Here is a 14908-nt window from a genome sequence, read left to right on the forward strand (position 1 = left end):
AGCCATGTGAGGATGAAACCATCGTCGGCTTTGCCAGCCGGGTGGCGAAGCTGGTCAAGGCCTTTGATGGATTGCAGCCGGCAATCACCATGAACATCACCTGCCAGGTCTGGAATGGCATGCATGTGGTCGTAGCTCAGGTGCTGATGATCCTAAAGGCCCACTTCCCGAAGCGAACGTCAATGTCCTCCAACATGAGTTCCCAACAGAGATCAAAGAGGAAGCTACCCAGCTGGTGGATACAATGGAGGGCATGGACAAGGACTACATAGATGGGATGACCTTCTTAGCCTCCCCTTATGATTTCTTTGTTTTGCTGTCACCTATGCTTAGGAACAAATTTAATCTTTTATTAGTGAACAAGTATTATCCAAAATTCCTACATGTGAAGTTTTTGGACTTTTTGGGGACTTGATATTGAGAAAATCCCGATAATGCATTATGCTTAGTACTATTCACCTCTCCCTCTAACTAAGATAGGAGAACTTCATTACTACTCAAAGATCTTAGTCGGTTAGCCTTAGATCCGATGTGAGTGAGAGGCGTCGTAGCCCCCCAACACTCATAGACGCCATAAGGAACCTTATTGCATCATGCGAGGTCATAACTTAGAAAACCATCCTTTTCAAAGGAAGCCGCTTTTGCACATGTGACATTTTCATTAGCTCCTAGTATATTGTACCCATCTAGTGCCAGAGTGGCTATTTGGGAATGAAAATCAAATAGGTAGTCAAGGTGATAACAGCTGACCGACTACTCGAAACTAGCCTCCCGGTGTAGCAAAAATGGCCCTATTAGGCCATGATTGTGAGTTTGGTGATTAATGACAATACAGTCATTGGGACTAACATGTGTGTTAAGTATATATTTTAGTAGGTCTCATGGATGTAATGCATGAAGAAACCACCAAAGTTGGGACAAAGTTTGGTTAAATTGGAGAAGTCATAGGAGATTTATTCTCACCGGATGATCCAGTGTACTGAAGGCAGTACTCATTGGAGCATATTTAGCAAAGGAGAAAGACCTCACCGGATAGTTCGGTGTTGAGGCTCGAGTAATCACCAGAGTGTTCTTGCTCAGAAGGCAAAATGAAACAACCCACCGGATGGTCCGGTGATCAGAGGAGGATTCACACTAGAGCATTTCTACTAGAGAAGGTTGCAACCATTGAAGATTAAGATCAACTCACTGGATAGTCCGGTGATCACAGAGATAGTTGCGCCGGAGCATTTCCAGGGAAAAGAAGAGAAAGTTCAACTCACTGGATGGTCTAGTGTAAAAAGGAATGAATATTAGATGCTTACACTGGAGCAATTTACACAGAGAGAATGCGGAGGCTTGGATGGCTCAAGTGTACTCACCGGATAGTCTGGTGATAGAGATGAAGTATATACTAGAGTATCTGGTGTTCAGAATGGCTTTGAGTCGAGTTCCAATGGCTAGTTTCTAAGGTTGTACTCACCAGATGATCCGGTGTTAGTACTATTGTTATCACCGGATCATCCGGTGTTCATAGTTTTTATGAGTCATTGGAGCAACGGCTAATTGGCGGAATTGAGACTAGAACTAAAATGAATTAAAGTCGAACAAGCTGAAAACAGGTCCCCGTAGCTATGGTTATTATACTTAGGTTTGGATGTGAAGTCTATAATGTCATCCAAACCGGATGAAGAGCTCCCTAACCACTCTCTCTAGGCACAAACATGCCGAAATAACCAGCTCGAGGTGCTCCTACCATTGTAGCACATACCACGAACGGATATAGTGTGTACAAGTAAAATAACCAGCAAAGGAGAAAAATATTTTCTCTTGTTAAAGACAATATCATTCCTTCGTGTCAAACGGACCAACAAAATGTTGTTGCTGCCGTAATTATATTTGCTTTCAAATTTTTAATAATACCCTGGAAACAATTTCCTAACATATTCGATACATTTTGTGGTTGGTACCGAATTTGGGGTCAACTAATTTTTTTTGCAAGCCTCCTGATTGAGTGATTAACAATTTGTCACCCTAGCCCACTGTCAGTGTCTCATATGGGCCCACATATCAGTTTGAGAGGAGAATTGCCACTCATAAGAGTGGCAAATTATTAATCACCCTGTTTCTGATTTGTGGTAAAAGCAATATTTCTAATCACTTAGCCATTATCTTGTACTTGAATTATCCTTTGTTAGTAACAGGACTTTGTGTAAATAACAAAGGAAATTTTTATTTTTTAGTGGTAATTTTAATTTCCACATCTTACTGTACTAGATTGACTCGGCACCAGTGCCCTAGAGAGAGAATTTACCGAGAACTTTCCAGATTCGTTTAAACTCCATCTAAACTCCTCTCGTACCTCAGGCAATGTGATATTGTTTCGGCATGCCCGGTTCATTAGACACCACCAATTTCAGGCCAATTAAGTCCCGCCTGAAGGATGCGGGGACTGACTCCATTAGCTTAGCAGCTGAGTCTTGCTTTTATCGCACAATGTTATATAAAGTAGGATATTGGTCTTTAGGGACGAGTTGTCTAACCAAATATCCTCTTAAAATTTAATTTTTAGAGTCATCCTTTATGTTAAATGTGCCATGTCAGGATAAAATATTTTCACTTTCATTAATCTAACTTAGAAATGAGAATCACTTGGTTTTCCTTCTACTTCTGTTAGTAGGGTGTTTTCTCTACTTTTTATTAGAATTTTTGAGTCCGCATAGGTAGAACACATCTAGAGGTGGACCGCCCCCTACTGCAGGTGCCCCAGCTAACCCCAGTGGCAACAGCGTCATGGCTACCTGTGTAACACTGCGATTGTGTGTGTGGCAGGTATCATACATCTGGCACAACTACCAGTCTAGCAACCTAACCAAGCCCAATAGACCCGCTGTTAGGTTGCCCTTGTCACCGTTGTAGGGCTGCCCCAGGCCTGAACGTTTGGTGCGCCTGTTACGCGGGCCATGGTTTGTTCCCTTTGTCGTGGTGCATAGCGTTATCGTTGCTCGCCAGGGCGTAGGTGGAGAAGTGGTGCTACGACAGTGACGGTGGTGTAGGTGCTGGTGGTGGCGTCATCCTCCAGGCGCTGCGTGCAAGGTCCTGGCGTCCTGGCCCTGTGGTTATGAACGCAGCGGCGCTTGTGGATGTGGGAGGGAAGTGGAGGCGCGAGTGCACATGGCATCCCACGCGCGAGAGGGTGTTGTCACGCTCAGGGGCGGATCCACCGCTAGGGCGAGCCTGGGCGGCCGCCCGAGCTCCTCGTCGGCGGTAACCCCCTCCTCCCCATGGATTTCGGTGATTCACCGAGCTAAGAGCCGAGGAAGAATCGAAGAAGCACCAATCCACCACCGAGCTAAGGAACAACTGAAGAAGAAGACCCATTTCACCATTTGGGCAGTTGAGCTGAGGAAGTAGTCATCTCCACCATCCACCATGTTCTATTGAGCACCTGCAAGACGCTTTTCTAAGAGTTTTGCGAGTTTCAACTCTTCTCTTGCTTCTGCCATATTCCCATCTCTCTTAAAGGCAACTGCTTTTCGCTTATGAAGTAAAATCTCGTCTTTGAGAGTATCATCTCCATGTTCCTTCTGAGCTTCTTTATGATCAAGTACATCAGAAGATGAATGTGATCCCTTTTCAATTCCTAAGGTACCAGTAAAAGCTGGCCGCAACAAGAATAGGGTGTTTCATCACTACTTCCTTTCGCTGCATGACCTTGTTTAGAAACGATTATCTCAGTCTACGGTTTGCTGGGAGAACTACTTAGTGTACCCAATGATACACCAGATTCATCTGCATGCACTGGCAACAAAACATCCCTCTTCATTGTATTGATTACTGATGATGGGAGTACACCAGCACCAACACCAGGGACATGTTGAACATCAGGTTTATTTTCCCTAATCTGATGTCGAGTAGTACTAATGACTTGGTAGCTAGCAGCAAAGTTACTCAATTCTTCAATTTCTGTCAATTGCTGCTCCAAGACCTTCTCCTTCTCTAGTTCCTCCTCAGCTTCCTTTTTTTTCCCTTCCCATCTAAATGCAAGAGCCTTCCTTTTTATACCAAGCAATTCCTTCTGAATTTGACCCTTAGTTTTCGATGACTCCTGGGCAGCGACATGTGAAGTTGATGAATTTCAGGAATCAAAAGGCTAGTGTGTCATATAAGGTGACGACTCATAGCAAGGAATCAGAAGCCAAATATGAAATTCATTTGACAGCATCTTTAGATTGTGCAAGCTATCTCCTAATACAAAGTCATGCATTTCGTGGACATGATGAATCTTCTTATTCATCGAAAAAGGGCAATTTTCTTGAGATGATTGATTGGTAAAAAAAAAAAGAAACGAGGAAGTGAGGATTTCATTTGACGAGTTGTGTCCTAAAAATATTCGTATGCTTGCACCATCAGTTCAAAAGGACCTTGCAAAGAGCTGTGCATAGGAGATAAAGAAAGAGGTTGGTGATGATTTTTTCTCTATTCTTATCGATAAATCTCGCAATATATCAATCAAGGAGCATATGGCCGTGATTATGAGGTTAGTGCTCTTATTTATGTGTTGAATTGTGATATTGTGAGGTATGTGATGTTGTAGTAATTGTTTGTGGTGTTGTGCATGTTCGTGAACAAGGAATGAAAGATTATAGAAAGATTTTTGGATCTTAAGCATGTCAAAAAACAACATCAGATGCATTGAAAGGAGTTTTGTTTGAGTTACTTTCTACACACGGTTTTTACATTGCTAGAGTTCGAGGGTAAGGCTTTCTACACACGGTCTGAACTTGTTCGCTACGCTTAATTATTATCTTAATTAAGATACTTTTCTTTAATCTCGTCTTCAAATTTATCCTACCTATTTTATCCGGCTGGATCCGCCACTGGTCACACTGCACCAGGCCACTTGGATCATGAAACGAAATGGAGCCCTGGTAATTGTTTGTTGGGTTTGGGCTGGGCATAACCCTAAGGGGAGAAAAAGGGATGCTACTGCCTAATGCTGCGATTGAAGAGAAGGATAATAGAGGCATCTTCTAGAAGCGGGGCCACATCAATGGCCCTCAGGACAAGCATCTGGTCGGGCCCCTGATCACCACATCGTACGGATGGATGACAACCCTTCGAGATGACAAGGATATTCATCTGACTCAGCCATACGTTGTCCTTAGCCATGTGCAGCTGGAGATACAGGGGACGAAGAAGGTCACATGATGGTCACATGATATTGACTAATTATACATTGTGTTGTGTTGTATTACAACACTCACCTCCATGAACAAAAAAAAAAAGCGTTGTTTCAACATCCAAGGTAGAACTTTTGCTGCAATTTATATCATGGTTAGTATTAATATATTTATGAAACGTGGCAAAACTATAATATCATTAAGCTACACTTCAAGATGAATATTTTCATGCTCAATTTTAAGAAGTATTGAAAAACTTTCACATTACACTGTTGGCATTTCCATCTACTTTCCACCCGCTAAAGCTGTCCAAATAGGTCGTACCTACTGGACCAGCCCGAGACACTGCATTGTAGGCACGGCTGAGTCGGGTCGGTTTGAGGTATGACACTGTAGGTAGGGGTCGTACCTAGATCAAGCGCGCGGCACGACCCAACTGAGTCAAGCTAGCACAGGCACAGCACAGACAGGCACGACCCGGTCAAGCACGCCTAGACCCGGCTATTTTTATTTTTCTATATATATTTTAAATTTTATAGCTATTTTATCTATTTTCTATATTAAATTTTATAGCTATTTTTATTTTATTTTTTAGAACGGCCGACCGCCTGTGGCACCATGTCTATCGAGCTGATTGGATCGGCCAGACGGTAATCGTTCCCAGACCAATATAACACGGTGCATAACAGGACCATCACACTAACCGGACCTATCAGGTCAGGTCGAAACCAGACCATACCTAACTGGGCTTATATTGAACCAGACCGACAAACCTATTTAGACACCTCTGTCCACTCATGAACTCACTCTCAAAAATCATTGCCTTTACCCTCAGCCTTAAAGTTGTTACTGCTGACGTGGCATCATGCTTTTAGTCTCGTTTGTTCAATTTTTATTGCTAACTATACCGGTGGCTGGCTGATTATTAATACAACGGATAAGGTCACAAGCACGAGTGCCACTTGCATCATCACCTTCTAGAAGCAAAAGTTCCTGTGGAGCCAACGGCGACAGGCGCTCGAGACTGAACACCCTGGCGAGCCCACATAAGACCATTATCAAGGGAGTTCTTTTGCCGACTTCCTTTCAACGTTTTATTTCTCTCATTTCTCTTTATAAATCCTTTTAAAAAATAATTAAAGACTAGAGAAAATAAAAAGAACAATAAAAAATCAGAAAAAAACGAAATAAAAAAATATGATTAGAGATGATGTAAACTGCACTCCGGCTGCAACTGCCCGTCTGCCCCATCCCAGACCAATCACCCAACGCAGCCCTTCTAGAAGAAAGCGGCTCCCCAACCCGAGCCTAGCGCCGCGAGTGGGTCCCACCCCCGCATATTTACGTTCCACCTCACTCTCCACCACCTCGAGACGCTCCAGCCATCCACCAAACTCACTCGTCGTCCCCAGCTCAGACAGAGCTCAGCTCACGCACACCATCCTCTCCCGAGCCAGCGAAAGGAAGCAAGGGGAGGTCGATCTCATGGCGGGTGCCGTGCCTCTGACCACGCCGCCGGCACTTTCTGCGGCGTCAGCAGCGGGGGGGCTGTACGAGGCGCTGCGGGTGGGGCGCGCGGCGACGCAGGTGGAGATCAGGGCAGCGTACCGCGCCATGGCCAAGCGCCTGCACCCGGACTCCGCCTGCGCGGGCTCCGGGGCGGCGGGGTTCGTGGAGATCCGGCGCGCGTACGAGACGCTGTCGGACCCGGCCGCTAGGGCGCGCTACGACTGCTCGCTCGGAGCGTGCCAGCGGCGGGGCATCGGCGGCGTCGGGAAGATGCGGGTGAGGAGGTGGGAGACAGACCAATGCTGGTAGCCGTGCTGCATCCGGAATTCCATGGCTCTTGCGCCGTTCTTGGCATCAAGATGATGTTCGTCCTGCAGGCCAAGGCGCAGCCCTGTGTATGTGGTCATGTGGATAGTAGTGTGGGGCCCAATTGTCAGTCACTAAGTAGCAGGTGCAGTAGCTTTTGTAAATACTCCTTTTCCCTGCGAATTTTCGTGTACGATAAATCCTCGTTTGGAAAACTTTTAGGCTCCACCTTGGAACATACAAATTTTGCAGAAATCGATACAGCACTTGTATGAAAAAATGGTTAACTTTTGTAGGGGAAAAGAATGCTCTCATCTTGGGGGGGGGGGGGGGGGTTGCCTTCTCTGCAGTCCCGTGTGCGCGAAAAGTTCGTACTCTGCCATCCAGTCAATGAACTGATCACCAGTGGAGACGTGGACCTGTGTTTTAACATTACAATTATCTATTCCTTTGTTTCGTCATTCCTTTCATACATTGTTTCAAACAGCTTATGTACGGCCGCCTCATGATCAACCGGCCAAATGTGTAACCAAAAGGTTCTATACTGTAGTCGACCGGCAGCCAGCCTAACCTGCGACGCTCGCGACCACGTTCAGCTCAAGGCGGTACCAACCCAGCCTATTTAACTAGCCAGAATTCCAATTAAGTCGATGCTAATTTGACGTATCTTATTCCTACACAACGCACATCGTCATTATTACAGTGGAAAAGTGTCAGAGATATAGAGATTAGAGAGAATAAATTTTATATCTTATTGATGATGGTGTTTACATTAAATACACAATGAATGGTGACAAAAGCACTTGTTCAGAGATCGGTCCTCATTTGTAACTGTTAATTATATTGAATAATTGTTAATGACAGTTATACGACTAATTGATCACATGCTCATGAAGTAAAAGATGTTAGTTTCGTAATACTCTCTCTTAATCAATTATCTGTAATGTAAACTTCTGGTTGAAAACTCCGCTAAAACCCTGAGGGAAAATATAAGAAGAAAATAAAAAGTTGATATGCTATTAAAACTCCTTTAAAACCCAATAGTAAAATATAATGAGAAAATGATATGATATATATTTGTTATTGCTTCATTAAAATTTATATGAGAAACCTAAATAGGAAAAACACATTGATTAGCTTAGAGAACAATTACTATAATCTATGGATCATATTAAAACCTTCGAAAACCACTTGAGAAAATAGGAGAAATAAGGTAGATATTGCCTTGTTAAAAAATCTTATATGAGAAACCGTATAAAAAACTCATAAAGAAAAGGAGTACAGAACAATATGATCAGGTTATTATTCAGGGATCAACTCCCTCTGAACCTTGCAGATCTTGAAATCGTTGCATACCAATTTCATGAATATATTTTTGGGATATAGAAGTTGATAAGGACTTAGTGAATAAATCATCAAGATTATCATATGATTTAGTTTGCAAGATTTTTATCTTCTCATTATTTTGCAATTCATGAGGATAGAACATTTTAGGTACAATATGTTTGGTTATATTGCTCTTTATGTAACATGTTTGCATTTGATTAATAAATGTAGAAGTATCTTCATAAATAATAGTTGGTGATTCAATGGAATCAATACCATATGATTGTTGTATGTGGTTTATCACTCTGTGAAGTTATATGCATTCACGTGATGATTTATATAATACATTATTTTAGAATGATTTATGGATGTAGCCACAAGAGTCTATTTTGAAGACTTCCAAGAAACGGTTGTTCCAACGTATAAGAACATAAAACATGTTTGTGACCTGGTATTATGGGGATCTGAGAAGTAGTCAGCATCAGTGTATCCAATCATATTCATATCTTGTTTTCTTTGAAAGAAAAGATCAAGATCTATGGTACTTGGAGATATTAAAGATACTCTTGACTTCCATTGAATGGCGTTTAGTTGGAGCAGCGCTATGCCTAGCTAGTAAGTTTACTGCAAATACGATATCAGACCTGGTACAATTTGCAAGATACATAAGCACTCTAATGGCACTGAGATAAGGAACTAGAGTCCTAGTATCTCTTCTTCTTCCTCCCGTGATCTAAATGGGTCTTTCTCCATATCAAGAGATCGAACAACCATAGGAATCTTGGATAGTTAGATTTGTCTATATTGAATTTTTCCAATATTTTCTAGGTATATGCGGCTTGGTATACTAGAATACCTGAAGGAAGATGCTCGAGTTATATACACAAGCAAAATTTTGTTTTACCCAAATCATTCATTTCAAATTCTGTCTTTATATGATTGTGTGCTTCATCTATATCTTCTATATTTCCAATAATATTGAGGACTGTTTTATGAAGACATATGGGTAATGATCATTGTTGGAGTACCCTTTATGTAGAAGGAACTCTTTTAGTCAATTGTACCACATTCTTCCCGATTGCTTTAAACCATATAGTGACATTTTAAGTTTTACACAATACACATTGCAATTTGTGTTTGGATTCGGAATGTCTAGTCCTTTGGGGACTTTCATATATATATCCAAATCAAGTGACCCGTATAGGTATACGGTCACTGCATCCATCAATTGCGTAGATAGATAATTTTGAACTGCTAATGAAATAAGATATTAGAACATGATTTCATTCATTACTGGAGAATAAGTCTCATTAAAATCAATGTCGGGTCTCTATGTGAACCCCTTGTGCTACAAGCCTCGCTTTATATCTCACCACCTCATTATTTTTGTTCCGTTTGCGAATGAAAACATATTGTTATCCCACAAGGAAGATGTTACGAGGAGTGGGTATTACTAATGTAAATACCTCTATTTTGGAGAGCGAGCACAATTCTACCTGGATTGCATCCTTCCATTGTGTCCAATCCGAGTGCTTGCGGCACTCTGCCATGGTATTGGGATCTAGATCAATGTGAAGGTTGTTTGCAATCTTTGAGGAAAAGTAAGTGTCATTATCGGAGGGTTAACTCCTGTCGCAGGGATCCTGAGGGACCCCTTTTTAGAGATTCGGCCGGGGGGATGATTATGAATATATTTGCTGGAGAAATAAATGGATGTAAATGCGATGGCAGGCGGGATGGAATGATCTAATGCAGAAAAGAGTAAATGCGCTGGGGGGATTTTTAGACAGGTTCGGGCCGCACTGCGCGTAGCACTCTACTCCTGTGTGGATGCTATAAATGCCCTGAGAATGTCTCAGGAATGTGCTGGTTACAAGAATGTTTGTCTATCCTAGTGCCTCGGGCTCCTTGTTCTTCAGTGGTCACAGCTTCTATGCCTATACGAAGGTGTTCTTCGATCTCTGAGCAGGCGCCAGAGAGTTCGAGCGCTCTTCTGTACCAACTCAGTCTCGACCTCCGCTTTTTTTCCTTTCTTCTATATGTGCCCGCCGGCTTCTTAAATATCCGCTGGCTGTGGCGTGCCCCGAATGGGAGGATACGAGTTCCAAGGTGCCATAAATGGAAAAGGCCGTCATCATGGCCTCTGCGCGAAGTGACGGGGGTTGAAAACGCGTCCCGCGCCTGATCTTCAGTCGTCATGATGGCGCTGGCAACGAGCGCCGTGGAGAGGGCCCACCGGGCAGCCACAGAGCGGCCCGGCGTGCCCGCCCGGTCTTGCTCGCCAGCCACAGCAGCGCGGCAGACGGAACGCCTCGGGCCTTGCGATGCTATCCCGAGGCGCGTCGGATGGCGCAGGATGTGACCCGTGCATTAAATATCCCCACGCCCTTCTACCAGAGTATGACAGGGATTGACACCGAGCGTGGCGGGAGTAGTTGGAGGTGACAGGCCACGTGCGCCCTTAAATGCGGCATCGGGCCTTTCATTGGCTGACACCTCATCGTTGGACCCCTGTGGGGGCCACTGACGGGGGGTTTCCTGGGCCGTCGGGGAACCGAGTGCTCGGGGGTCACTATTCATCTCCCCGAGCACTCTCTTCCCGGTACTCGGCTTTCCTGGTCATCGTGGGACTCAGGTGCTCGGGGGTCACTGTTCACCTCCCCGAGCACCCCCTTCCTGGTTACTTGGTCTTCGCAGATCATCGGGGAACCTGGGTACTCGGGGACCACTGTTTGTGGCCCCGAGCGCCCTCTCCCGGAACTTAGTCTTTTTTACCCCGCGGAGATGATCCCCGCGGGAGGGCGCCACGTGGCGGATTGCTGGCATGGCCTCGGGATTCGGGGACCCCTGGTTTCTGATTCACCAACAGTCATCAATTGTAGTCTTTCTATCAAATGATTCTCCAAAATCAATATAATTGATGAAAATTTCATCTACCCTTTCTGACCCATCGTGATTTCCTATTACAATAGAGTTGGGGTATTCCGATGTCCCAGCATCAATATTTGTGTGCACAGTTGAGCTGAGATGTGGATGTTGATCATCCACTAGATGTATAGTGTCCATAGGCCTTATGTGTCATTAACTTAATGTTGATTTGTATTTTCTATTTTAGAGAAGGGATTCCTCTGTTTTCGTGGTAGCTTGGAGAAAGCTTTATCCTTTGTGACCGTACTTCTCCCTATCTTATTCTTATTTAGGAGTTGAGTGATTTGTTTGGTACCTCCACTCTTTCCGACATATTCCTAGTAGGAATGTTGGATTTGGTGACACATTTGTTGTCAGTAAATGCATCTGACAGGTTATTTGTAATATGCTGTAAATTTATGATTCTCTGAACTTAGAGTTCATATTCTTGAGTATGTGGATCAGATGAGGAAATATCTGTGGCATTCTAATTGATTTCCTGGCATCTTTCTGGTACTTGAAATCCCCCTCTAATGCTAGAAAATGATCCTCGTCAAATATGCAGCCAGTGTATCAGGCTGTAAATAGGTCCCGTGTGAAGGGTTCGATGTATTTTATGATTGATGGAGAGTTATACCCCATGTAGATCCTCAATTTCCTATGTGGGCCCATTGATGTATGTTGCAGTGGTGAGATCGGTACGTATATAGTGCAACCTAACTTTCACAGATTGGTACGTATATAGTGCGATATGTAGTTGGTCATAATAGAATTAAATCAGCAGCGTGTAAGACTACATGACCCTAACATGAAGTTGGTAAGTTGTAATTATATAATAACGGTCATGCGATAAGCTTGACTCTCTTGATGAGAGATTCGGTCAAACCATTTTGAGTATGGACATATGGTATTGAATGTTGGACTTGAATTTCTAGTGCTATACAATAATCATTGAAGGCATATGAGGTGAATTCAACCGCATTATCCATTTGAATGGATTAGGATCATTATGTAGATACATCAATGAGAACCATAAAGTACCTGAACGGTCCAGTTAATGGTTGGATTGGACCACATATATCGTCTTGAATTCATTCAAGGAATTTGAGTGGTTCAACTCAGATTTTAAGATAAGAAGGTCTTAAAATCAGTATTTTTGTGGCGCATGCAGTGCATACAAAATCCGAAGATTATGGGATTTTGGCAGTATTTATGTCATGACCAATTAAATTATCGATAATTTTTTATATCATCCCGATGACGGGATGACCAAGGCGATCATGCCATATTTGGAATGTGTATATATTCTGAAAAGTTACCTTATACGTAATATGTGGTACGGGTTTGATGTATGTGCAGTAAAATTCTAAATATAAAAAGGGAATTTTTTTCTAGTATTTGTTTAGCATATCCATTAATTTTGGTAATTAGGAGATATTCCTCTTTGTTATCATCATGGGTTTCGATATATAAACTATTTTGATGGATATCTCTATACTCCCTCCGTTTCGCAATGTTTGTCTATAGCCTCGGGAGTATCTGTTTCAAATTATTTGTCCATTACGGTAACCAAGGATGCTTTATGGTTCATTTTCCTGCTATGCCCTTGAGTGCATGCATGCATTTACTCGAAAGTTGGTGAGTTATTTGCTCTCATCCTTGCATTGATTAGGGGTAGCATGGTCATCTCTATGCATTTTTTTCACTCGATTTCAGTATTCCTTGGTTTTGTACGTAATGGTGGACGTGGACAAACATTACGAAACGGAAGTAGTAACTTAGTAGGGTACGAGTTGAATCGGGATATAATAGTGCATCATCGATTATGATTTGAGTAACCATAGGGAGAGTGATTATGGTACTACCAGAGCCAACAATCATAGCATCGCGTCCATCGATTGTCATTATATTTCTTTTACTCTCTTTAAGAGTTTGAAAATATTTAGTTTCCCTAAGTATAGAGTTAGTGGTACAGCTATACACTAGGCACATTTTTTCTTCCATCGGATTGTCCCCCGTAGATATCTATATATAGAAATGAAGAATTTTAAAGTGAAATTATTCATAGATATATATAATATATACAACTTATTGAGTATTAATGTGCTAATACATTATTAAAATATACAATATGGTATATGGCAATAACTTGTTACAACACTATGTAGGACATAGATATAATAGTATCTAATTAATTGGGAGACTAATTGAGGTCTCCAAATAAATCATTGGAAGCAAAATCCAGGATCATGTTGTCCATGCTCTCAAGGTCCTCTTGCTGCTGCAAAGTGATGTCGTTGTCCGGTTTTGAAGGAACACTTTGGGAACAAATAGCCTTCCTGCTAGTGTCAGTTTGAAGATTGAATTGCGATTCAAATATTTCAACATGAGCTAGCTGGCTTCATCCAACGGACTTGAGGTAGTGATCAATCAAGTGTCTTAGTGTGCGGCATTTCTTAGTTGTGTGGTTGTAGCAACTACATTTTAAGATAAATGTCAGATTTATTTTTGTTGTGCTTTGAAATATTCTTCACCTTGTTAGGACTATGGAATTTCTGCTTCTTGTTGTGATTCTTCTTACCTTTGGAGTTCTTTGGGCGGCGTTTTTTGCCATCGAACTTTTTGCTATTCTGAATATTAGAGTTAACTTTAGAGAAAGGAGCAGTGCATGTAGGACATTGGTGATGATTTTTCAAAAGAAGTTTATCATATTTTTTAGCCTGAAGTAAAGTGTGAATTAATTCAGAATATTACTCCTAGCATAGTATTATTGTTGCAATATCCTACATGCAGGAAGCACTATAGACAAGGTTTTTTCAATTTTCTCTGCATCTGAGGGAGCTTTGTCATAAAATAGCAACCTGGAGCAGATCTTGTGAACATCATGGTTGTATTCTCCAATGGACTTAAAATCCTATAGGCGAATGTTGGACCACTCGCGTTGTGCTTCACGCAGAATGACTATCTTTTGCTATTCATATCACTCTTTGAGCGAATTGTATAGATCATATAGATTCTATCCATCAAGTATTCAGATTTTAAATCTAGATAAAGATGGTGCCTTATAAAGTATAAAACATCATACTTGATTAAATCTTGAAGTGATGGATCTCCTTCTTGAGGAGGATTAATCATCATTATTAGTCCACAGGACGATAGACTTATCTTTATGTCCATTGCCTAAGTTAGACAGTTTCGGCCATCTAACTCGAGTGTGTCGAATTCAATATTGGACATTTTGTCCTACAAAATGACCAATGATTGAATGAATTTACACATTGGGTAAATTGAAGAATTGTGGTAATGTTGTAAATAATACAAAATTTGTAAAGTAAAGTTGAGACTTGAATTACATAGTGCATATCTCATATTATGTAGTTAGCACGTTGAAGATAATTATCAAAATGGTGTAGATCTTGCAGTAGTAGGAGGCATAATATGATAATGATCAGTAGATGCCTATATTTCTTCTACCTTGTGTTATGCCAAATTGAATATTTGGAGGGACTCTTTGAAGGTAGTCATAGTGTCAAAATGATGCTGATGCCCACTCACGCATGCATGAAGAGGCCCATAAGCCCCTTTCCCAACATGCGCACACGCCCAGGCATGCTTAGGCGCTGTCGGAGGGAAGGTCGAGGGACGTGAGAGCCCATGACCCCAAGTGAAGACCTAGACGGCGGTTGGTCGCCGCTATC

At 42.2% G+C, this 14908-nt stretch overlaps 1 protein-coding gene across 1 annotated transcript; it reads left to right on the forward strand.

The window, feature by feature from the left end:
* Positions 1-6647: 6647 nt before the first annotated feature.
* LOC133930169 (chaperone protein dnaJ 11, chloroplastic-like) lies at positions 6648-6980 on the forward strand. Its single transcript, XM_062376850.1, has one exon. The coding sequence runs from the start codon at positions 6648-6650 to the stop codon at positions 6978-6980; it is 333 nt and encodes a 110-aa protein (XP_062232834.1).
* The last annotated feature ends 7928 nt before the right edge of the window (positions 6981-14908 follow it).

Source organism: Phragmites australis, chromosome 10 (genome assembly GCF_958298935.1).
Source record: "Phragmites australis chromosome 10, lpPhrAust1.1, whole genome shotgun sequence".
Taxonomy (NCBI): domain Eukaryota; kingdom Viridiplantae; phylum Streptophyta; class Magnoliopsida; order Poales; family Poaceae; genus Phragmites; species Phragmites australis.

What these genes read in the sequence shown, in the direction of transcription:
- LOC133930169 (XM_062376850.1), top strand. Translation starts at nt 6,648, where the DNA reads ATGGCGGGTGCCGTGCCTCTGACCACGCCGCCGGCACTTTCTGCGGCG.